We start from the raw sequence: 24,837 nt of genomic DNA on the forward strand, positions 1-24,837 counted from the left end.
TCCCCCTGAACTGACGGTAGAAATTTTTACCGGCATCTCCGCGGTTGGAATAATGGCAAAAGCTGAAATTACACAATCTGATTGAATGGACCCACTCGCGCTCCTTTGGTAGCAAAATAAAACATCGTCAATTGGGAATAGCATGACCTTTATAGGTCCTAAAAAAAGAACTAGACAATGGCATCCTCCGAAGGGGTTTCTGTGGTACTTGGACAGACCAATCTGGTTCTACAAAAGGCGGCATTTGTCCACAAGGACTGGAACGTAGAGAGCATTGATAGCTGGAAGAAGGCGAATCCGAAGGCAAAGGCATAGGCAAGTCCGTGATTTCCAGCGGCGCGTCTTTTTAGTTTCCAGGGATTTTTGCGACAAAACGTCAACTTGCAGCTAGGAGCTAGGCCAGCCCGAAAGCATGGACTCGCAGGCGCTCAATGCATTTCCCGAGTGCTACCTACATACAGAAGGAGCTTGGGCCATGGCCTCTTCGCAGCTCAACACGGGAGCGTAAATGCAGATCAGGTCATCGCAGAATCACAGACCAGAAGATCCAATAGCCAGCTCATGGGGGCCGAGGACGCCGTGAACTACAAATGAGATGCATCGAACCGAGATTGGGCGTGTTGGGCTCGCTGCTGCGTTGGCATTGGCAATCAATCCGAAGCCGGGCTCGTCAGAGCGCATCGCAGCGCAGGCGGCAGCGCAGGCGGTAGCAGGCCTCGAAAAGGGGCTGCCCTGCCTGCTTTGTTAATGCACAAACGTTGCCACCAGGGCAGAGCAGGGAGCAGGGCCCAGGGCCCAAGGCCCCAGGGGTCCTCCTGTTAGTAAGAACTACCTGGTGCCGACCTCAGGGCTGCCTGGTCTGTGCACGGGACGGGTGCAGTGGATTTGTTCTAGAAGGCGTCAAGAAGTCCGGATCGAAGCTTTGGAAGGCGGCAATTGAAGGAGGGGAAGAGAGTCCTGAATGCAGAGCTGGCTGGTCGGAGGATGAGTGATTGGCCTGGAAATACGTCAATACAGCAGGTAGTCGGCTCGACCCCACCACCCTCACGACACGCTACGTTGTACACTCGCAGATGCCTTCCGGGCGCCATCATTGATCAGTTCTTGGGGTCGGGATCTACAAGGCTGTGTGCGTGTGTGTAGTGAGATCGCGTCTGTGCCTGCCACCTCACAGTCTTACGGAATAGAAAAGTGCAGGCCGCGGTCAAAGAAGAAAGGCGCAGGTTGAGACTTGAGTACATGCCGGATGCTTGATTGGGAAGAAGCGCTGGAGCGAGCCACCCGCATTGCATTGCATCAAAGAACAAACAATGGTAAAAGACAGTCATCCATCCATTGATTGATCTGACCTCTTTCACGGGCTTCCCCCCTCCCCCCATCTCTAAAAAAAGACAAATCTCGCAATCCAACTACTCTCTACTGCAGTTCGCCAGATAGGCATCAGATTGTCTATAATTCCATACCTACCTACATATATTCGACTCGTCGCCTCGCCCGGCGCCTCGCTACGGCATTCTTTTTGGAAATACCAAGACCTCTCTGCCTCTGTGCTCTACCCCTCCCCTTCGTTCCCCTCAATCAGCTGCTTCCCGGCGACTTGCAACAGAAACCCGACGCATTGTAAGAACAGGCTGAGCACGAATCAGTGTCTCTCCCTCCTTCTCGAAATAAACATCGGCTAGTTGTTGCCTGCCCAAACTCTGTGGATTGCGGAGTAAGTGACGCATCTCTCTCTCTCTCTCTCTCTCTCTCTCTTTCTCTCTTTGCCCGACTTCAACGAACCTCGACTCAATGAGCCCAAGCAATTGTGCATGCTGTCTGACTTGTCGTGTCTTAAGCCTTCCCCTGCTTTTTGCTTGATTCACACTTCCTCCTTCCTGCCATTGGATCGCCGGTATTCAACATCACTCATCAGTTCCAAAAGCAATTCGAGAAACGTACGTTGGAAAGACCGTTTTTAAGCACCTTCCCTAGCAGCGTCAATCTCCTGGCAAGTCCCGGTTGTTCGTTGATTCCTTCCCCTTCCCACCACCCCCATTTCCGCCGGTGGTCGCTAGTGCAGCTCGCTATCTTCAAACCTGACCCGGATCACTTCTGCACTCTGCTTCTTCAACTCCCTCCCAACAACACACACACACACACACACATCCTAATATCCCAAGACAATACCAACAACGCCCCCCTTGGACGTTGTCGCACACACTCCCCAGAATACCCTCAGTCGTTTCCAGTGCCTGTCCCAATCTCCGCCTGGCCTTGCGCTTCTAAATGAAGCGCACACGCACCACCGATTAGCGTCCTGCCCACTCAATTGCACTCTCCACAATCGGTAGTCCACCAGGTGGCATACCCCAGCTGGAACCAAACTTCCAATTAGCCACTACTTCTCCCTACTCTACAAGTCAGTCATATAATAAGTTGCCTTGAGCCACCAGCCTCGAGCAACGCAGCTAGGCACTGAGCCGTTAGACCAATCTATTCTTCCTCTCTCTACCCAACAAGTTGCGACTACTGCACCACTTCATCTTCTAATTGTCTGCGTCTCGTCGCGGTCGCTCTTACGGTCACCATCCATTTGTTCTCCCTGCCTTCCCACCTATTCAGTTTCGTTTGATCACAGCTTTTGTCTTCGCGGGGACTGTGTACCCCTTTTGGCGAGACACACTCGACCCTTTCCCTGAGAGCCTTGTGCTATCCTGCGCTACACCCTTTCACAGCACCTCGTACATCCTACGCCATGCCTGACACGGCCGCTTACCACAGAGAGTTGCAGGCGCTTGAGCAACGTCTGCTGCAAGACAGACCCACCGACATACTACAATTCTGCTCCGATTACTTCATCCGACGCCTTGCGGACGAGCGAACACACCACTTGTCGAAGAAGGCGAAAAACGGGCATACCCCTGAGCCTCTGAAGATGTCTGGAGCAACCTTCAGTAGCCCCTTTGCGGCCAATTCAAATCCCTTCGGTGGTAACAACGGAAAGACGGACACTGGATTAGGGGCACCCGCATCCAGCGAAATGCTGAACATCATCGAGGAGGACGAGAACGATACGGTCGCATCTCCCTCATCACCATCCTTTTCACTCTCCAACTCAGGCAACGGCGGCCAGTCGCGTGGTTTCTTTGGCGGTGATGCCCCGACAGATGGACCACCGCACTCGATGAGGAGCTCTCCGGACCCAAGTTCGTATCCTGCCCAGTACAACTTTGGAAGGCGCACGTCAGTATCCGCCGAGTCGCTCAAGCCGGTGGCGGACGTCAATGACAACTGGACTCCCCCTACCTTTCCCAAAACACCCGAACAACTAGAGCGTCTGAAGAAAGCCATCTCCGGCAACTTTCTTTTCAACCATCTGGACGACGAGCAGAGTGCACAAATCCTCGGCGCGCTAGTTGAGAAGCCAATTCCTGCCAAGGACATCAAGGTTCGTAAATCAGTTGAGAGATCAACGGAGATCTTTGACTCGATTAGATCGCTAACATTGTTGCTTCAGGTCATCACACAAGGCGATGCCGGCGATTATTTCTACGTCGTCGAGAAGGGCACCTTTGATGTGTACGTAAACTCATTGGGTGCTCTGCAGCCGGGCCTTGATGGCATGGGAGACAAAGTCGGTACCATCCCGGCCGGAGGCTCGTTCGGTGAGCTTGCGCTCATGTATAACGCACCACGCGCTGCGACCGTTACGTCAGCAGAGTCTGGCTGCAATCTTTGGGCGCTTGATCGCGTCACATTCCGCAGGATTCTAATGGAGTCCACATTCGCGCGTCGCAGAATGTACGAAAACTTCCTTGAGGAGGTGCCGCTCCTCAAGAGCTTAACACCTTACGAACGCTCCAAGATTGCAGACGCGCTGGAGACACTGAAGTTCCCTACGGGTCATGTGATCATACAACAAGGCGATATTGGGACGTCCTTTTACCTCTTGGAACAAGGCGAATGTGACGCCTACCTTGACACGAATGGACAAAGGAAACATGTCAAACACTACAAGAAGGGCGATTACTTTGGCGAGCTTGCTTTGCTTAACGACGCGCCCCGGGCCGCGAGTGTCGTGAGTACCACAGATGTGAAGGTGGCCACACTGGGCAAGAGTGCCTTCGCCAGACTGTTGGGCCCTGTCGAGGGCATTATGAGGAGAACAAAGTACCAAGGAGTGAAGTCGGGCGTGGAGGACATAGATCCTCTTCAAGCTGCGGCAAGGGATTAGGACTTGGTTGGGTTGATCAAATTGGGATTCGAATAGGTCAATGGCGCATAGCTTAACGGTAGCAGGGGTACGAGAGGGCGATTAGAAACAAGCCGTTGGCGGCACATGTTCATGTATGGGTAGCAGTTTTACCATTACTCGGTTGAGAAGGCGTTTAAAGATACCTTCGCTTTCTAATTAGATTAACGCCTCTACCAATGCAACACGACGCGATTAGAGTTAACAAAACTCCGTTTCCTGCTCTTCGTGTACCCATGACGACCCCATGCTGGCAGTAGTATTATTGCCTTAATAGGTCCTAGGTCTTTGTCTGCAACAAGATTACGAACGAGGAATTGCTCATATTTCTCAATGTACATTTCGCTCGTCACGTCACGCCAAGCTATTCCAACCCATTCATGTTCTGAGTGTGTGCCAAAGCTGTTATTCCTCAACGCCATTCCCCCTTGCGGCGGCCTGCCTTCGCTGCTCAATGTCGTGCCGTAACCTTTGCACGGCCACTTCTGTCTCGAGGACACGGCCGACGCCCCGGCGCCAGGTAGCGTCAAGCCCGCGGAGCTCCTCGCCGACCTCTGTCTGCATCTGGCGGCGGCTGTGGTTGACGAGCTCGATGTCGCGCTTGACGGCGGCCAGGTCGCGTTCGAGGCCGGCGAGGTCGGCCTCGGCCTGCCAGTTGCCGACGAGCCAGGCGTTCTTGCCGTAGCGGTCGAGCAGGCCCAAGTGGGCGTGCCGCGCCGTCAGGTAGGCCTGCGCCGTGTAGGCGCGGGCCAGGGCGGTTTCTAGCTCCTGCGGGTCGGTGGCGGCGTTGACGTCGTCCTCGTCGACTTCGTAGCGCGTCAGGTCGATGGCGGCCAGGGGCTGCTTGGCGGCGAGGCGGGCCTGTTCCTGCTGCAGGAGGGAATTGGCGGTGAAGAAGGGGGATTCGACCAGGGGCGGTAGGGACGGGTGGGTTTTTGTTGCGCTGTCGTCGGCTTGTTGTATGGAGGCGAGCTCGGCGCTTATGAGGTTTTCGGCGTTGGAGCGCTCGTCGGCTGTGGGCTCTTTGTCTACGTCTATAGAGTTTGTTAGCTTGGGGATGCTGATGCAGCACTGCGAGGGGGGTGGGTAGTGAAGAAGAACAAAGGCGAGAGAATTGGTGGTGATGTCGACTTACAGGGTAGAGACTCGTGGACGGTGGTTCGGATCGACATGTTGTCTGTCTGTTGGGCCGCCCGCCTGGTTCTACGACAGGTTTGGGCTGGGTAGTTGAATCAATTGCTGCTAGAATATATGCGTCGGTGTACAACTGCGATGCTATGTCGTGGGCGGTGTAGTCTTCTCTAGTCGTATTGATGTTTGGCAATGGGCAGTGAGCGCATCGCGATCGCGAGTTAACCATACTCTACCTATTTACCTACTCAGTATCCTCCTACCTAACCTACTCTGATAAGGCTTATCGGGATGCAACTTTCCAGCAGAGGCCCCACCTTGAGGGAACAGGCCTACGAAGTAGGTCAGAAGACCGCTGCTGGCTGCTGGCTGCTGCATAAACTGCCTGCAAGGGGAGGGAGGCACTTGTTGTTAGCTCTAAGCTTTTTAGGCGCGCAGCAGCATTAACAAGCGTTCCTTTGGCCTGCAATGCGACGGTCAATCGTGCTTATGACGACACTAGTTGGGGTAGCACCGGCTTGCCAGCTGCTGAAGTCCGAACTGCCGCACTTAGGAGTTGAAGCTCAGTCGTGGACAGCGCTGGCTGGCTGGAGAGCTTCCCGCCTATTCGTTAGGCAGTGTCGCCAACGCCACGACCTAAATCCAAGATGGAGATGGATCTTGATCGATGCTCGCTGGTTTGACTCATGAGCGCGTAACAGCCAGCTGCTGCACATGACAATGGGCCACAGAAAACATGAAGTTGAAATAGGTCCTGGCTGTCCCTCTCCACGGGTCTGTCGATCTTGCTACATGTACGAACCCATTCCATACTTTAAGTGCATGCTGTCCCTGCCAAGGATAACCTTCTATTCATTGTTCTATTGATTCGATTTGCCTTCGACTTTGGTTAACCCCCCCCACCCTACACTCGTCCGGGTCATGCCCGATGTGATGTTGGTGCTAGCTCCCTCGACCTCTATCATTACAATTACAAGATAGCAGTTCCTCAGGAGACCAACACATAAGAATACCAGACGTCGTGATACTGTGCAAGTTTGTCGAGGCTGGCCCTCCTACGTCACCTTTGAAATGGAGACTCCATCTCGTTCCAGGGCACCCTCTCGCAGAGATGCCCTTCTCTTCGCCGTCATGGTATTGCTAGTTTCCACCACAACACTTATCTCGTTATTGCCCAAGAATTTCTCCCACAGACTTCCGTGGAATATACCATCTGGTGAAGGCCACGGCGCAGAAGGGACCGGCCACTTACAGGACATTCCGGGGCCTGCGCAATATGATGGCACGGAAGAACATGAACATGGAGACGAATATCTGCTTGGCGTCGGAAAAGCCGACATCACCGGCCCTTGCGTAGAGATCAATCTTATGGGCTACGCCGACCCGAACCAGATCGGCACCGGATTGCGACAGAGGCTACATTCGCGAGCCTTTATCGTTGCTGACCCGCAGCGCCCTGATGAGCGCTTTGTCTACTTGGTGCTGGACACGCAGTCCGGAGATACCGCCGTACGCTATGGCATCCTGTCCGGTCTACAAGAGCTGGGGTCCGGATATGCCGGCTACGGGCAGCACAACATTGCCGTAACGGGAACGCACTCGCATAGTGGGCCCGGGGCTTGGCTCAACTATCTTCTGCCGCAAATCACGAGCAAAGGCTTCAACCACCAGAGCTATCGTGCCATCGTGGATGGTGCCGTCCTGTCTATTCGCAGGGCGCATGAGAGCCTCGCTCCCGGCCACCTGAGCGTGGGCTCAACCAAGGTCTTCGGCGCCAACATCAACAGAAGTCTGTTTGCCTACCTCGCAAACCCGGAGACGGAACGATCCCAGTACAACACTAGTGCTGAAGACGATGGCTCGGTGGAAAAAGACATGACCCTCCTGAACTTCCAGCGAGCTTCCGACAAGAAGAACATTGGTGTCTTGACATGGTTTCCCACCCACGGAACCTCGGCCTATGGCAACAATACCCTAATCTCTGGTGACAATAAAGGGGTAGCGGCAACCCTTTTTGAGAACAGCGCGAAAGGCGACGAGAGTTCTGCAGAAGGGTTTGTGGCCGGGTTCTCGCAAGCCAGCGTCGGCGACACGAGTCCAAACGTGCTCGGCGCGTGGTGCGAAGACGGGACCGGCCAAATGTGCAGCTTTGAGAATAGCACCTGCAGCGACGGCAAGCCACAAAAAATGCCATGCCCGCGGGCCCCTTTTCACTGCGGACGATACCGGGACCGCATCGTGCTTCGAAGTGGGCAGACGTCAGTTTGAGCCCGCCAGAACCCTATACAGCCAGCCGCACAAGCTGACTCCAATACGTGGTCGCTGGGTGAAGTCCTTCCACACCTTTCACGACATGTCGAACTACAAGTTCGCGCTATCGAACGGCACCGAAGTCGCCACGTGTCCGGCGGCTTTGGGCTACTCCTTCGCGGCCGGTACTTCGGACGGCCCGGGCGCTTTCGACTTCACGCAGCACAATGGCGGGCCCAACACCACCTCGCCCGTGTGGGGTGTCGTCTCCGGCCTCCTGAAGGCGCCGACTGAGGAGCAGAAGGCGTGCCACCACCCCAAGCCCATCCTCCTCGACGTGGGCGAGGTCCAAAAGCCCTACCTGTGGACGCCCAACGTGGTGGACATCCAGGTCTTCCGCGTGGGGCAGATGTTCATCGTCGTGAGCCCCGGAGAGGCGACGACGATGGCCGGGAGGAGGTGGAAGAACGCAGTCGCAGGCGAGGTTGCGGCGAGGTTCGGGCTCGCTGAGCCTGGGCCCGGGCCTCACCCTCAGGAACCGGTTGTAGTGCTGGGCGGCCCTGCGAACAGCTACACGCATTATATCACGACTGAGGAAGAATACGGGTATGTATCCGTCTTTAACTTGCCCTGCCCACCCCCCAAACATATTTTCCGGTCTAAGTTTGTTTACTTTTTTTATTTCTTCTGGTTGCTAATTTGAGTGATCCAGCATCCAACGCTACGAAGGTGCCAGCACCCTTTATGGTCCACATACACTGCAGGCTTATATCAACTTGACCCTGTCATTTGTGCCGTATCTGGATGCGACTTCGCGCAAGAACCCCCGGTCGGACCCGAGCCACCAAACAACGTGAATCGCAGTTTGAGCTTCGTGCCCGGTGTTGTATACGACTCGTCGGGACTAACGAAGAGCTTCGGGGACGTCATCAACGACGTGCCCGATGTTGTTCAGCGCGGTTCAGACGCCACCGTTGTCTTTGTGGGTGCCAACCCGCGAAACAATCTACGGCTAGAACAAAGTTATGCCACTGTCGAGAGGCTAGTCACGTCAGGGGATGATGATGCTACCAGTGATGACAACAAGGCAGAGCTCCGGGCTAAACAGACCAAGGAGCGAGGAGGAGGCAGCAGCCCTCTAGAGGAAGAAGAGAAGAAGTGGATCGCCGTCCGTGACGACAATGACTGGCATCTGGTGTTCCGCTGGCGCCGGACCAGCGAGCTGCTCGCGACGAGCGAGGTCACCATCACGTGGGAGACGGAGACGTGGACGGAGCCGGGCGTCTACCGCATACGGTATTACGGGGACTCCAAGAGCTTGGGCGGGAACATTACTCCCTTTGAGGGTGTCAGTAGGGAGTTTACGGTCACTGCTTGATCCGATGGTATTGTTGACGAAATTGCGATATATTTGTACATTCTAGGGTTTCGGTAATAAAACTGGTATATATTTCCAAGTTGTCATGGTATGAGTATCGTACCTTCTCTCTAGGCTTTCCCGCGTGTCGTCGACCCTGATGGCCACGTGGATCGTCGCTCTAGATCCGTGGGCCAGGGACGCCGTTCCGGGCTGTGGTATAGACAACACGCTACTTGCCACTGTCACTGTACATCGCGCTCTCGTGGAACTAGTTCTGGTCACCCGTCTTTGTTAGGGGTGGGGTTAGGGTTAGGGTTCGTAATCATGGGTCGACCGTACGTCCTCCAAACTGTTGGAATATCGTCTCGCCACTTTTTTTTATCGCGAACTGGCATTCTTTATCTCCTGGGTAGTTAGCATCGACGTCTGTATTGGTTATCAGATTCTCCAGAGAGTTATATTCAATCAACTCCAGGACGAGGCGACTGGGGCGTCCACACGCTCACGTTCGTCGAGTCTTGTAGCCGGCTTGGCTTGAGAACGCTCGACGGGCGGTGTTCTGTCAACTTGGACATGTGTTGAGACCCTATAAGTCTCTTTCCCATATCCGTGAACACTTCTCATTCCGTTCATGGTCCCTGAGTCGAGACAATCTCATCCATGACTAAGCGATCTACAAAAAGGGGTATCTGAAACAAAAACGAATCGCGCCACATGTTATGACACATGGAAACGAAGCTATAAGCTCAAGAAACCTTATCGTGTAGAACCTATACTCCTCCACAAATACAGCTGTGGTCTAGCCCCTGCTCGTTCTCCTTCACCACGAAGGCCTTGACAACGATATCATCGATGAAGCGGCCGCCCTGGTCGATATTTTCGCACTTGGAGGCGCCAAGGAAGGATCGAGTACTGGGCCCAGGCATAATGGCGTATCAATACCACCATGGAAAGCAGTATGCATGGGCAAGATTCATGATGTCTTCATTCAACACTAGTAGTATATACGTCTAGCGACCGACCAGATAACTTAGTATAGCCGTTCTCCCGCCCTAGCAAAACATATTTCATGAACTTGCTTCTACAGATTGATATGCAACGCCCAAACTCGCTAGTATGCTCGTAAAAGGGACATTATGCCGAGATGAAAGTAAAACTAATAATATAAAAACAACGATGATATAAGGAATTAACGATTGTTTTCTCAAGTTCCAGAAATGGGTATCATCTGATCTGACCGAACAGCCAATAGGGTTCACAAACAGAAAAGAAAAGAAGAAAACATGACGTCCAGCAGTGGGGAAATCACCACATATACGTTGATAAAAGATCCCTCTTTCCCTAGTTGGGCAGTGCCAGCAGCGCGAAGTGGCCACCCACGACAGGCCTGGCATTGAAGGTGATGCCGGGGAAATCGCCGGTGTTGCCGTCGAACAAATCGGACATGGGCCTGTTGGTGGGCGTCGCGCTGATCCAGTTGGCCAGCTTCTTGATGAACATGTCGCGGGTGTCGGAGCTCGCGATGGCCGCCGCGAACAGCATCCAGTCCGACTTGACCCACGTGTGGCGCGTGTCGAGCGGGACGCCGTACTCGAGCGCCACGGTCGGGTAGAAGGCGGACTGCATGTCGTACACGGACTGGGGCACGAACGCGGTCCCGAAGCCCAGGAGGCTGTTCGCGTACAGGTTGTACAGCAGGCCGTGCGAGTCGCCGTCGCCGTAGGAGAGGGTCGTGTGTGGCGGGTCGGCGGCCTGGTTGATGGCCAGGTTCTGCCACTGCGGCAGGTACGAGGTCGCGGTGTCGCCGAAGCTCTTCTCGTCGTCCGAGTTGCCCGTCATTTTCGCGATCTCCGACATGGCCCGGAGACCGATGATGCCCTTGATGGCAAGGTTGGTCTGGTTGGCCAAGGAGCCGGCAAAGTCGTCCGTGGAGATCTGGTTTGCGGGGACGAGGGAGTCGTCGACAAGGTAGCCGGCCCATTGCTTGAGTAGCTTGTAATGGGTATTCAGGTAGTTTGTGTCGCTAGTCCGCTGGGCATAAGCCAAAGCCATGATGACCATGTTGCCACACTCCTCAAGCGGCATCAGCTCGTCGTTCCCAGCTGGGTAGCCCTTGGCATTGGGGAAAGTGCCCAAGTCATGGATCGCATTGGTGTTGGGGTAGTGGCCGTTTTCCTGGTTGATAAACAAGGGGTCCATCATATAAGCCAGAAGCTTGGGGTTCGTGTAGAGGATGAGAGGCATTGACGGGAAAATGACGTCGACTGTCTGGATATCACTGTTGGAGCTGATTTCCTTGAGGAAGACCAAGGGGGCAGAGTCGGTGCCACAGAATTGCAGGGCACCAAACGTCTGGCGGACGCTTAGACTGGTGATGGTGAGGTAGTCTTGGCCAGCAGCAGCCAGAGAGTCACTGGCAACTCGGTTGTCAAGATCCGTGGATAGACCTGACGCTGTGGAGTAGTCGTTATAAAAAAATGTCATCTAGTCAAAGTTAGTCCCGAGCCCTCGCATCGAATTGCGGATAGTATGCATACAGCATCCAAACTGCTGGAAAAGTAGCTCTTCCATAAAGCCGGGACCTTAGTCAGACCATCGCCTTCGCCCAGGAAGGAGATGGCATTGTCTTGTGTCAAACCAATAGCGAAGAGGGTAGAGACACTTTCGCTACCAACGGCTCCGAGCCCTTTGGTGAATCCAAAAACTGGCCTGTGAGAGGGTTTAGTGTACGTTTCAGTACTGATAGAAAAATTGCCAGACATGATCGCTACTTACCACTGATTGCTGACTGCGCGAAAGTTGGTGTCTTTGCTGTTTGCAAGGGCCCCGTCCTTGGCGAAACTGGCTCTCACATCCACATCTGGCCCGCTCTGGTACGTGAGCTATTGACTATGTTAGCAATGGATTCAGAGGTTTATCGGATGGCCAGGTTCAGTGTGTTCTGCAAAGACTTACACCATCGCCATCTGCCGTAGCCCAGTACCACGTCCCCCAAGCTGCTTGTTCTCTATCCTCGGCCATCTCATTCTGCTGCTGCCGAGTGATTGTGTGATAAGCGACGCCGCTCGCAGTGTCGTAGTCCCACTCAAGGACTGCACTGTCGTCACCCGAAGCCCATTCTATAATTGTCATTAGTAAATCATGGGACCGTCTGGCATGTTCATGGAAGAACTCACCACCGCTGATATCGGTGTAAATCTCGACATCGTGTGTTGAGCCATCCAGTGAATGCACAGCCACGTCGAGGTACGAGAAGGTTAAGGATTGCCTCTTTAGATCGTTGGGTGTGACGGGGGACATGAAGGTAATATTCATCCCGACTTTACCTCCGACGTCCATGATGAAGGTGCTTCTGGTAGAAGTGTAGGAGAACTCCGTCTGATCTACAGCTGCAGGGCCATTGGCAGCAGCACCCATCCACGTGTAGGCAGTGCCATCCACGCGAACCATACCGACCCAGCCGTTGGTGTGCTGACTGTTATACTTCGTTAGCTTCGGAATCTCATCATCATCACCATCATCAGTAAACATGGTGAACAAAAGCGTACCTCCAGAACTGTGGCCACTCTCCCGCGAGATAACCACCATTGCCGCCGTCCTTTCCTACCGGCAGCCAGGTGTTGATATATGGTGACCGGACTGCCAGTGGTATGGCCGGTGGTCGTGCCGGAGAGAATGTAGAGGCAGCATGTACTAGTCCTCCAGTCAGCGCCACTTGGGCAACTGCGGCAATACTGAGCCTCATCGTGGGTGGTACACTTTCAACAAACTGCCAGCCAGGAGAGGAAGAGAGCGAGGTAGTGAGGTAGAGACGATGTCTGCCTTAAGAATATACGGAAGGGTAGAGAGAAACCAAGACAGGCATGAGAAGAAAGTTTAGGGCGATCTTAACCAAGGGCGGGCGGGAGTAAGAGTAATTATACGAGTCTGATTCACAATGGGGAAGGGAAAGGAAACCGTGCCGTTTTCCGTGGTATAGTCGACCGACTAGGGAAAAGGATCTTCTCAGTAAGATCAGACGCTGCTGCTGCTAAGCAGCCAAGTCTAGAGGGAGGAGTATGTAGAAGCCGGAGAGGCTGCCAAGTGGGTTGTCGGGTGTCATTGCATATCGAGTCGGGGGCCATACTCATCCACCTTGGGGGTGAGAAAAGAAATCATGGGACTTGCTATTTCGACGTGCAACACGGTCCTATTCGTCGGCCTGACCGCGGACGGCCGGCTTGTTAGGAAATGGGCTTCACTCCCATGTCAGGAGGGCCCATCTCGCATGCGAGGGAGGATTACTCGCGGCGGTAGAGCAAGGTAGACATACAGACAGGCCGGTGGGTAGGTTCGCCTCTTGGTGAGGTCCGCCCATGCGCTCGCCATCGTGTGAAGGCCTAGCGGGGGTGCCCTCCAAGGAAGAAGATGGCTTAAACGGCACGAGAGTCAAGAACCCGTTCAGCGCCGTGAGCGAGGCAGGCGGGTCGGGTGAGCCAGACCCAGGTATGTGGGTTGGGTTTGGATATCTGGACACGCGGTAATGAGCCCCTCAGAAAGCGGCGTCGCGATTGGGCCGAGCGACGGACATTACAGGTACAGGTCTGAGAAACATCCCGAACGGGGCATGGCAAGTGGTGCAACGAAAATTAGACTACGTGCATCTGTCTGTCTAATGCGTGCAACCATAGAGCAGTAGAGTTCGATAGGTGGCCGCGTTAGGAAAGTGATCTGCCAGTCATGGGAAGGAAAAGAAAGAGGTAGCATCATAAAATCAAAGACAGCAGGGATGGGTCACTCGACACGACAAAATGCGTTCCGAAGGGTGTCAGCTACCACCCGACATGGGATCTGGTAGGAGGGAACTTCCTGAATCGATTGTAGATGGATGGATGGACGGCCGGTGGTGTTTTCGCCCCGTCGTTAGCAACTTACATCGCCGTGAAACAGTGAGCGAAGGAGATGTTCAGCACACAAGCGTGAAAGAAGATTAATGGACGGAGGCTGGCCCATGGTACGAGCCGGCGAAAACGGGCTCGGGTGTCGGCCGCTTTCCGGACGAACACAAGAAATAAGCCTTATCAAGCAGCTACGCCATTTTCGACGGTGTCATGGAGAGTGCCTATCCTCAACCCGAGCAAGGCAAGCCACCTCTTCAGGCGCTGTTCGTCTGATGGAAGAATTCCTTATTTCATCCAGGACGTTCGCGCGTTTCTGGACGAGTTCGCGATTAGCGGATGCGTGATTAATCTGACCGCCTGTTTTCTATGCTGGTGCTACTTGAATCAGGAGCGCATGATTAGGTGCATGTCTAGGTTAGATCACTTTCGACGTTGGCAGCGCGAGTCCGCAAGTCCGTAGCTAAAAGCAAGGGAAAAGGTCCCGCACCGCTGTGATTTGTCGCCTCCAGCCTTACACGAGATGAACCTGCAATTAACAAGGCGAGTGCCGTTGCCAGCATTGCCCGTTTCAGCATCCGCAATGCGGCGTGGCTGATTCGCATCGAGAGACGTTCGCAACTCCTGCATTACGGGCTAAGGCATAACAATAACAGACGAAAGGAAGCCAGACCTCTTCCGCCGGCCTGGATATGTATACCTATACGCAGCATATCACCAACTTCCAATTGCCTGCTATGATGTAAAGATTCGATACCTCAACTCCAAGGGGAGGGGCACTCGATCGACCCTTGTTTCTTTCATGACTCCTCATCGTTGAACGCCCCTCTTCTCGATTACTACCTCAGCCAAGGATCAGACGTTCAGCTAAAACGAGTTGCACCCTAATCACACCGGGCCGTCTCTCAAGGTGCTTGTGGGGATGAGGTAATTCCCTCTTTTCCCATTCCCTGATTTCTCCAGCGAAAGGTACATACTGCGACTGACACACCACCAGCCCGCCAAGGCGTGACCGGAACCACGAGACGGCTCAGGCGGTTTTGCTCATGCCTGGTGCCGCCGCCGCTCCTGGCCCTGCCTACGGCTGTGGCGGCGTGCATATGCGGGCGTCTAGCGATGCAGAAAGTACCTCAGGTAGGTCGCATCTTGACGTGCTGCCTATATAACCCGGCCGGCCTGTCGAAATTGGTTAGGCGTTATGTTAGACGTACGCTACCGATTCCAAGCGTCGGCAGAGTAGGTATAACCTCATCGATAAAATGGAGTCAGGCGCGGTTCCTAGCAGCGCTATTGGTATTCCGTTGTCTTTCTATCAGGGCCGCGCTGAAGATCCTGGGGAATCCTAGTTGGTGGGGTCGAGGTGGGGGGGGGGGCCTTCTTACCAAGATCTTGTGGAGGGTCTGAGGCTTGGAAGAAATAGCGCCCAGTCGTCGGCAATTGGCTGCATACAACCCGACATGCAAGCCACAGCCCATACCTATGCAATGACAAAATGTCCTCGGCGCAAACACGAGCTCACGCACTGCATCATCTCCTGAAATAGCTTTGGTACGAGAATGCGCTTGCCTGTTGCCGATCGCAATATGTCACCGCCAGGTCCCGGGTCTGGGTACCATCAGCCTCCCTGCCTGCTGCTGGCTTCCTCTTTGCCTGCCCGGTGCAGTACCCGGTGGCTGGCGTCTTTGCCCGGCCATCCTTTGATCGACAACCAGATCGCCAGCTAGCCTGTTCATCCATCGATCTAGAAGCATGGGGACGGTCTCGCAAGCCAAGGACCAGCGGATGGGTCAAGAGGGTTTCCCCGCAAAGTTCTTTTCAACTAAGATGATATGATATAGTCTCCGCCCTTTTCCCTACATCCTATCAAACATCGTCTACTCGGTCACCTGCCGGAGCTAGTTGGATCACGGGCACGTTGCGTAGCTCCATTTTCGCGGACCCAATTCCGTAACAACACATAGAGAAGCCGCACCATCGCCGTCGCGGCCCAAGCAATAAGCAAGCAATAGCCAAGTGACGGGAGCGATGTGACAAGCTCAGTAAGAACGGTGGGCCAAGAGAGCCTAGTGGAAGGATTGCCAGCTGGGCATGATATCTCCAAAACCGCCAACCACCAAACCCCAACCTACCTTTCATCAAATTCTGGCATCGGTATTTTTGGAGACTCGGCCTTCCATTTCGATCGTCTACATGCTTTCGGACGAAAGTCGCATTCCATTGCCCCGGAACCGCTGTTGTTACGTGACATTGAAAGGTAGGACAGGTCCCTTTCAACACGTGAGTACATTCCAAGCGGGAAACTCCTGCCGCTTCTCACGATCCCATTTGTCGCCGCCTTCCGGATTAGGAAGGCGAGCACGGTTGAGCTGTCAGCGGTATATATAAGGGGTCACTGGGTCGGCAGCCTGCTGCGGGGGTGACAATCATCCAGTCAGCCCTACTACGATCCCAAGGCGTCGGGATTGTCTGCCCTTCTATGCAGGTATATGAGATCCTCGAATATGGTTGGGCGGGCTCCGGCAGGCTAGGCCATTCGATATGGGGCCAACGAAAGGCATACTTCTGGATGCACTATTGTGCCAGCGTGACAGGAAGGGTTCTGTATGTGTGTGTGTGTGTGTGTGTGTAATTTCCGATATATCTCATTTTCTCCGCAGCCTCGCCGCAACCCTGTGCCCGAATTCCTCGCCGTCGGGTCTATTTTCAGCGAGGTTTGGGGTAAAGATGCAAGCAGCCGAGACTAAGACTCGGGTCTCCGGCCGAACGTCAATGACACCACACGATGCCACATACTATACACAGCTGACCGCATGCATATTTCTCAACGAGCGAGTCCCAGGACCAGCAACTATCGATGAACACACCCAATTTCGCGGCACGAGTAATGGTCGCGTTTGCCTGTAGCCCTATCCCGCTTGCCAGCAGTCTGGTATTGATAGCTTCATATCGTACGATGCAACCGCATACATGCACTCTGTCGCGGGGTTTGCTTGAGAGGGAGGCTGTCTAACGTGGAGCGTAACCTCGGCACTTCAGCTAGTTGGTCTCGATACCTTCAAGATGACCGAGATTGTGAGGTTTGCGTGGACTCATAGCCCACCACGGTCTTGAAAGGATTTCGTTGGCGCTGGATACTGCCTTCTTCCACCCCCAACTTTCTGAGTTCCGCTTTGGAAGCTGGTGCCAAGGCGTTATTCTGTTGATGTGGTGATCGTCGAGACTGTGACTCGCATCGTAACTGTAACTCGGCCGGATAATAATATATGCAGGCGGTGCCGGTGCCAAGCGCAACGTGGGAGATGCAGTCGTAGAGACGAAGAAACGTGTGCTGCTCGTTGGGTAGTATAAGCCGAGAACGGTGTTTATCTGGAATATGAAGATCATATAGTTCCAAATACTGCGCTACCGCGTGGTCGACATCTTGACATTTGGGTCGTTTGTCTCAGATATCCGGATCTGCAGATCGGCGGCATGCGTTATGATGCACCTTATGCCAACCTCACTTCTCTAGTGTGCCATGGGAAGATCATTGAAGAGCAGTGATCGGCCGTTTAGGTGACATTTCGAGTCCTCCCAATTCCGGTTAAAGACGCAAAGCCTGACGTATGTTGGACCTGCGAGGCATATGAGCTTTACACCTAGCCACGGAAAGTACTCACCATATTTCCTTTCTCAACCCTCAATGCTATGAGTGACGTCTTTTCAGAGTACTGATTCCCAATTTATCGCAAACAACGCCAATGCGACAAGAACCAAAAACTCGACAGCCGCAAGGAGCGACACCAAGCCAGATTTTCTTTTCCGGTTTGGCAGTAGGAATGTCTTACAACGAACGAACGTCAAAAGTCAATCTAGCGTTTTGACAGAAAGGAACAATCTAGCAGATGACGTGAATGAGTCCTGGTGAGACAGCCCGGCTTCGTAGAGCGCACAACAGTACGTGGCACTCTTCTGTGTTAGCGAATGATGGCGGCTCCTGACTGGGAAGTCGGACATTATCATTCAGTAACACAGAACCATCGCATCGGTATGGTTCTACATGAAACCACATCACGCAGGGACCGCAATTACGTGAGAGAGAACACACCTGGATGAGATGTTATGAGCGGGAAAATTATATTTCCCAGATAGAGTGCAGTCTGGTCCATTTGCTTGGCGTAGGAACAACAACCGCCCAAGTGAGATGAATCAATCAATTCTAGGCGGCCAGTTGAGTCGAATGACGGTAATCGCGATTCCTCAAACCAGAGAGTGTGCCCATGAAGGCCCCATCAAGTAGCGTACGTCTGCGTTTCAGATAAGCAGATAAACATACGTACTCATCCGAGCTCCTTTTGGTCTCCGCCATCCACGATCGTGAAATACCTGGTTCGAACAACTACCGGGACACGGGGTGGGACTACGGTGAAGCTGATATTTATCCCAAACTTGACATAAATGATGTGGTATGACGGCCTGCCAAGTCTGTAGCCCTATTGAGAAGTTGCGCCGATCTGGTTCCCGGGATTGAGCTTACGAATTCCTCATCGTCGGGACTCCCAGTGGGACGGACGGCGATGGGCCCCTAGATCTGCTCTGTCCGGGTTCTGACCTTCATCGGCCGAAATGGAATATGGAGAATCGGGACAGGATGAGCCCCTCCACGAGGACGTGTTGCTGTCGGCGATGAGATGAGAGTCAACCAACCTGAAGCACGCAAAGAGATGAATTTGTCAACGGAGCGCAGCGATATCCCGACGCGTGCCAGTCGGACAGCCCATTTGATCGCTGCAGGCAACATCCTGCTGGTTGTCCTTGTAGACAGGATCGGCCCCTTTGCCGTTCTTAAAATTTGGACTGTTCGTCCCAACGCTGGAAAGGATTCTTCTCTTTTCATGCTGCAAGCTCATGCCTCTCCAGGTTTGACTTGCTAGGTTTGCAGAGGAGATGGAAGGTCCGCCCGTAGTCTGGAATCCAAACTGGCAGAGGTGATGTTATAGTGGGTATGGATGTTGCTCAGCCGCCTCCTAGCTGGGGACAGGGGGTTGAAACGAGGCTCAGCGGGTGCAGGGATCCGACTTCAGATATACAGGTAGGCATGGGTGGCACAGACGGAATATTCTCCGTGATGGGGATGGGACGAAGCAAGGGGAGGGAAACTTTGTTCGAGGACTGATGCGTGCGTGTCGAGTAATCGTCGACGACTGACTCTTCCTCCGGTGTCGTCAAGATATATCGAGAGAGGCCCACTCTTACTGTAGTACAGTAAATGGGAAGGCTTTTGCTGGTAGTGTCAGTGCAGCAGCCTTCCGATCTCAATCACGAATTGATCTTGCAGATTCTAGACGCCAGAATGGAACGCGGGTAGGGCCCGTCCCTGTTCTCCTTACTGGTGAGTGCAGAGTAATCAGCATGCGTCTCCTCCGTGATCGAGTTTTTGGTAGTTTGCCAGACAGACACACATCTTACATACTGGCGTATCGCTGGGTGTTCACGTTAGCTAGCGTCACCACCACATCAAGTAGCCGCGATGTCCACCACTTCGGGCCAGGTTGCCGTCGGCGATAGGGAGGAGGGCACTGGTGTGATCGGGCAGTGACAAGTTGCACACAATGCATGTTCCACCCACCGGTGTGTAGAACGGGAACATGAGAACGAAGACACATAGCCACTGGCACGATTGACTGATCAGCTCCAGGTAGGCGCCTGCAACGTCCGGCTGGGCAGTTCGGGATTTGGCATATTGAGGCATGAAGACCAATCTCCCCGCTCTGTACGCATAGCACAACAGTCTAAAGATCAGACAGCGAGCAGCCATGGGCCGTTTAGCTAGACGCGAATGGTGTGGACTCGTTTGGGCGGCGGACGTTTTACAATCAAGCGAGAACTGAGGCTAAGGGGGGTTGTTGGTGGATCTGTCCAGGGACTTGCCAGGTCCTGCCTGGGCGTGCCTGGGCGTGTTCAGGGCGTGTCCAGGGCATGTCCGTCCAGGATCTGCCTCCCGAGGCGCCAGTTAGTTCCCATTGGCCGCTTCAGCATCTCTATCGGGCAGGGCCCAGGGCCCACCCTCTCTAAGCCCAGCTCCAATTGCCGCAACCTAAACCAGAACAGCGTCACAGCGAGACCAGCCGACCAGCGACCAGCGACCAATCGACCTCCACTCCTGCCACCAATCCTCCCTCCAAGTAGGAACCCTTGATCAGATCAATCGTGGTTTCCGCGCCCGTTCGCATGAATCCGCCCAAACCGACCCTGGTCCATCTATCTACTCACGGCAGCGTTTCCGGACGTCTATCCAGACCTGGCTAGACCGCGAGAGCCCTCCTCTCGCTCTCTGACTCGTCCATTGCCCAGCTGCAATGTAGCCCGACGGAGTCCAATCCACTTCCGATCAATCCTTGGCAGGGGTAAACGAGCTCCAAGCACCATGCTGGCGTTCTAGAAGACGCTCAGCACCGGGTTTCTAGCCTGAATATCGTCCCTGCGCGGTTGCAACCAGGTATGATCATCGTCCTGGCCACCGGCGGCCATCTGGACAGCCGTCTCGGTGTAGTATTTTCCATCGTCAGCAGCGAGTGGAATCCGCCCGCAGTGTTTCTTGCTTCACATCTGGTTTGGCAAAAGCTTACTGGCCTTAATTCAAGTGTGTCTCTGATCTCGGGATGGTACAGTAAGGCTTGCCGGTGCAGATGACAGCCCATGTCAGCCAAAGCCTCTCAGCTCATTGTCGACGCCGTCAGGTCGTTGACGGAAGCTTAATGGCGCCGCAAACTGCTGGTCGTTGCAAGACGTCCGTTAGCGGTTGCTCATGATGATATCGGTACCGGCCTCGCACCACCCCACGCCGTTCTTTCTCTATCGACGGCAGCAAGTACTCAAGAACCTGGTCAGAAGAAGGCGCAGCCATGGTCCCACCATCTGGTGCCTGGATCGATGGCCAGGATACTGGCGATCTCTCACACAGCTTCTCCTGATCGGAACCCCTGGCAAGAGCCTTTTGGGAAACAACCTGGCCGAGAGACTAGCCGGATCACTATATACCACGCTCCACTATAGGGCTTTGGCGCAACTAAGCCGCCTAGTACGGGCTGGAGATGATTGCAGGGGTAATGGAGGTTCTCTGCAAACTCGACTACCAGCACGAGACAGGTTGATGGCAGGCAATGAGGTCAGAAGTATTAAAAGATGCGGCTTGACCTCATCACATTCACTTCTTTCTCCTCATCATCGCCTCTTGCTTCTTCATCACTCTTTCTTGATTCGGGTTTTCTGTTTCTATATCTGGTGTGCTCAGTCACCCATTTCTCTCTTTCTCTTCTTCATCAACTAGCTTGATCTTTCGGACTTTTTTCCAACCGTCTCTCACAATGTTGTTCAACACTCGCAGCGTTTACGCTGCTCTTTTCGTTCTTTCACACGAGGCCCATGCCGCAGTAGCAGGAAACCATACCCAGGCTGCCGCTCCCGCCGGCGGATACCCTGTGGCACCTCTGCCCCCCAACGTCGCGGCTCCTACTTCTCACTCCTCGTCAGCGGCACTGACATCTGCCGCCGCTTCTCTCTCGTCAGTCGCACTGACATCTGCCGTCGCCACCTCTCTTTCCGCCTCTCTGCCTTCCTCCAAGGCAGTTACGTCTGCGGCAGTATCTCTCTCCGCCTCGCTGTCCTCCGCCTCCGTAGCCGCCACCACCCAGTCTAAGTCGCCTGTCGTTCAGCCTCCCCCGCCGGCAACTGCGAAGAACGAGACTTCCCCGGCCGAGAAGGGCTCTTACCCCGTCGCCCCGGCGCCCAAGGCTAGCCAGACAGCTCCCCTGCCGCCGCCACCTGCTGCTGAGGGTGCCGTCAAGAATGGAACCGCTCCCCCGCCGCCTGCTGCCGCTATCCCGCCCCCCGCCGCCGAGGGTGCTAAGAAGAACGGCACTGCTCCCCCACCACCTGCTGTCGCTGAGGGTGCCGCGAAGAATGGCACTGCTACGCCCCCGCCGCCACCTGCTCCCATTGCCAACGCTAAGAACCAGACTGCTCCCCTGCCTCCTCCCCCGGCGGCTGTTAACGGTGCTGCCAACAAGACCTCCGCGGTTTCCTCGGCTGCCACCAGCTCTGGTTTGTTGTCTGCCAAGCCCTCTGCCGGAGTCCCAACCCCTGCGCCTGCTGCAGGTGCTCCCTTCGCCAACGGCACAGCACCTTTCCCCAACGCTACTGCTATCGCACCCGCTGGAACAACTACTATGGTTGTTGGTGTCACTCAAGTGCACACTGTGATCTCTTGCGCGCCTACTGTCACGAACTGCCCCGCTGCTACGCAAACCGCGGCCGTGTCTAGTGCTTTCGCCAGCCTGCCCAAGGGTGCCATTTCTAGCGTCGTTATCACCAACGTTATCGACCTGACCACCACCGTCTGCCCTGTCTCCAACGCCGCGTCCATCTCGTCAGGCATCATCTCCAGCATTGCCAGCAACCACCCCGTTGTGACCACAACTGCCAAGGATGGTTCCAAGGTAACAGTCACTGTTACTCCCGGTATGGGCGGCGGCGTGCCTGCTCCTACTGCTGCCCCTGGTGCTCCCGGTGCTCCCGGTGCTCCCGGTGCTCCCGGTGCTCCCGGTGCTCCTAAGGGCCCCGGTGCTCCCGGTGTTCCTAAGGGCCCCGGTGCTCCCGCTGCTCCTAAGGGCCCCGGTGCTCCCGCTGCTCCTGGTGCTCCTGGTGCCCCTGGTGCCCCTGGTTCTGGAAACAATGGTGGAATTGTCGCCCCTGGTGCTCCTGCTGTTGTCACCACCACTGTTGCCGGCGGCGCCCAAGTCGTCGTCACGGTCACTGAAGCCATGACCCACACTGGTGTTGTGACTGCCACCGCTACGGATGGTAAGGGCCAAAAGGTTACTCTCACAGTCACGGCCAGCCATGTTGCAAGCACATCGGCGAATGACGCTGTTGGCCAGAACCCTGCCCCTGCAGCACCCTCCACTGTCTACATCACTGCACCTGCACCCCCTGCTGCCGTGGCTTCCACTGTCTACATGACCGCACCCGGCGGAGCTCCTATCCCGGCTGTCACCGTCACTGCCTCTGGAGCCCCTGGTGCTACTGTCACGGTTACCGCTCCGGGTGGCGGTGTTGGCGGTTCTGCCAGCGTCATTACCGTGACTGCCCCCGCCCAAACTGTCGTTTCGACAGTCACTGTCAGCCCCGTCGCAGGTGGCGTTTGCACCTGTGTCCCAGAGACTCCGGGATCTGCAGCGCTGGAGAAGCTCGCTGGTCCTCCTGCCCCTGGCAAGCAGCCTCCTCGACCTATGGCTCGCCGCTCATTCGGCCACCACCGCTTGGCGTACGCCGCTTAAGCTTGATCGAAGGCTAGTCACGCAGCACAAAGCTAAAGAGTTTGTTTACCTCTGTATCTATCAAGACCAACACGCTCGTTACGATCTTCTCACTTTCACGACTCTCTTTGACGGAAACCTTTTTACGGGAACTTTTGGCGTTTTTTATACACACGGTCTTTCCTTGACATTGAGAAAAGACGATTGCAGGTTGCGCAATTCATTGTACATTATATTGGGAGCAATCCATAACACAAGTTATATGGGGAGGAGGATTCAGGAAACCGGTCCAGTCATTGGGCATCGCCAGGGGCGGGCCAGGAATGCGGGAACGGGAGGCATCATCGGGTGTCGACCACTCGTCTTGATTCTTCACGGATTCAATTTATCGATACCCATGCAAACATATCTTGGCTCATTCATTGTGTATCGTGACCTGGGTTTGACTTGTGACATCTTGGTGAAAGCAATAGTCGTAAACGAGACATTCTACATTACGTCTGAATATTCCGGAAAGAGGGGCATGTGCTGGTCACACCACAGCCTTCCTTGCTAGATCTTGTAAGTCCGTGTAAGTCCTTGCTCTCGTTTGCTTGGCTTACTAGCCTGTTAGGCCAGTTCGTCTGGGCATTGATCGGCTGCGGTGCCGTGGATTAGTTCATGAGCAGGCTCGGGGGCTATGCTTCGCAGTTCATACTTCCTAGCACATGCATGCCTCGTGGACCCCATCAGAGCGTGAAACTCGACCACTGGGCTCTAGCGGGGTGCTAAGCCGTTTCACAACATAATCAAATCTCAATCTTCAAGATCCTGATACCCGACAGTCAAGGTATATCTCCAGTCTTATATTTGATGCCAGGACAGCATCACTTTCTTCCTCTTTACAACTCTGTCGTGGGGCTGCCACGATAATGGCATGATGTTGGACCCGAAAAGCCGGCTTTGTATGCATGATGGACCCTGAAGAGATTTGCGTCACCTGGTACATAGGTTCACCTTGCAGCCAAGGGTGAGACGAAGACCTGGGCCGTCGACCTGGGGAAAGTCGGGGCGGGTTACCGCGGCAGATACCGATTCTTACCGGCTGTGGTCATCTGGTCTTGTTCTTCTGTTTCTGGTGATATCATCTGCTTCACTCGTTCTCGTTTCCAGCCCTTGTCGATGATGTACGCAGGAGGCGATGAACTCTTTTGCCTTTTGCTGCAAATAAGGATACGACTAGTGATGGCATGCAAGTAGGCTGTTTGTAGTGCTAAGTAAACAAGTAAATATAAAGTTGCAACTACTGCACTAGTGTCTTAGATGTGTGGTGGGCCGTGGAGGGAAGCCCCTATTTTCTACCAACGTACCTGCAGGAACCAATTCAACTTGCCGGCTAGAGGATTAGCACATCTTGAATTGACAGCAATACCACCCGCCGTAGTATAACCTCCAGTATGTTTGCTGATCATCAAAGCTGTACATGTACAGGGTATTATCTTGTGCGGGGAAGTGGGATGGCACATGTACAGCCGTGCATGACAGCGTGCAGCTAGGACAAATCAGAGGCTGGCAAATGTTCGTTGTCTGCGGTGACTGTTATCCGGAAGCAACGAAAGACTCGGTTCTTCGTAGGATACGAAATAGTCGAATCAGCGGAGGTGGCACACCACCATCACGCCCAGTCTGCCTACTTTTGGAAGAAGGCGG

At 54.3% G+C, this 24,837-nt stretch overlaps 5 protein-coding genes across 5 annotated transcripts; 3 read left to right on the plus strand and 2 right to left on the minus strand.

The window, feature by feature from the left end:
- Window positions 1–2,737: 2,737 nt before the first annotated feature.
- Window positions 2,738–4,216, plus strand: PG986_013527 (cAMP-dependent protein kinase regulatory subunit; the record flags this gene model as incomplete). The annotated part of the gene is made up of 2 exons (XM_066849749.1): window positions 2,738–3,430; window positions 3,500–4,216. The coding sequence occupies 2 exons, from the start codon at window positions 2,738–2,740 to the stop codon at window positions 4,214–4,216; spliced, it is 1,410 nt and encodes a 469-aa protein (XP_066693892.1).
- Window positions 4,217–4,639: 423 nt separating this feature from the next.
- On the minus strand, window positions 4,640–5,406 carry PG986_013528 (breast carcinoma amplified sequence 2; the record flags this gene model as incomplete). Its single annotated transcript, XM_066849750.1, has 2 exons — window positions 4,640–5,268; window positions 5,370–5,406. The coding sequence occupies 2 exons, from the start codon at window positions 5,404–5,406 to the stop codon at window positions 4,640–4,642; spliced, it is 666 nt and encodes a 221-aa protein (XP_066693893.1).
- Window positions 5,407–6,496: 1,090 nt separating this feature from the next.
- Window positions 6,497–8,993, plus strand: PG986_013529 (uncharacterized protein; the record flags this gene model as incomplete). The annotated part of the gene is made up of 4 exons (XM_066849751.1): window positions 6,497–7,506; window positions 7,622–8,221; window positions 8,328–8,468; window positions 8,531–8,993. 4 exons carry the CDS (start codon window positions 6,497–6,499, stop codon window positions 8,991–8,993), a joined length of 2,214 nt encoding a protein of 737 aa, XP_066693894.1.
- A 1,323-nt stretch (window positions 8,994–10,316) lies between these two features.
- Window positions 10,317–12,720, minus strand: PG986_013530 (uncharacterized protein; the record flags this gene model as incomplete). The annotated part of the gene is made up of 6 exons (XM_066849752.1): window positions 10,317–11,459; window positions 11,513–11,684; window positions 11,751–11,857; window positions 11,931–12,094; window positions 12,152–12,450; window positions 12,524–12,720. 6 exons carry the CDS (start codon window positions 12,718–12,720, stop codon window positions 10,317–10,319), a joined length of 2,082 nt encoding a protein of 693 aa, XP_066693895.1.
- An 8,478-nt stretch (window positions 12,721–21,198) lies between these two features.
- PG986_013531 (uncharacterized protein) lies at window positions 21,199–23,169 on the plus strand (the record flags this gene model as incomplete). The annotated part of the gene is made up of 1 exon (XM_066849753.1): window positions 21,199–23,169. One exon carries the CDS (start codon window positions 21,199–21,201, stop codon window positions 23,167–23,169), a length of 1,971 nt encoding a protein of 656 aa, XP_066693896.1.
- Window positions 23,170–24,837: the final 1,668 nt, after the last annotated feature.

This window comes from Apiospora aurea (genome assembly GCF_038362705.1).
Source record: "Apiospora aurea strain CBS 24483 chromosome Unknown utg000009l_segment0_segment0, whole genome shotgun sequence".
In the NCBI taxonomy this organism is placed as follows: domain Eukaryota; kingdom Fungi; phylum Ascomycota; class Sordariomycetes; order Amphisphaeriales; family Apiosporaceae; genus Apiospora; species Apiospora aurea.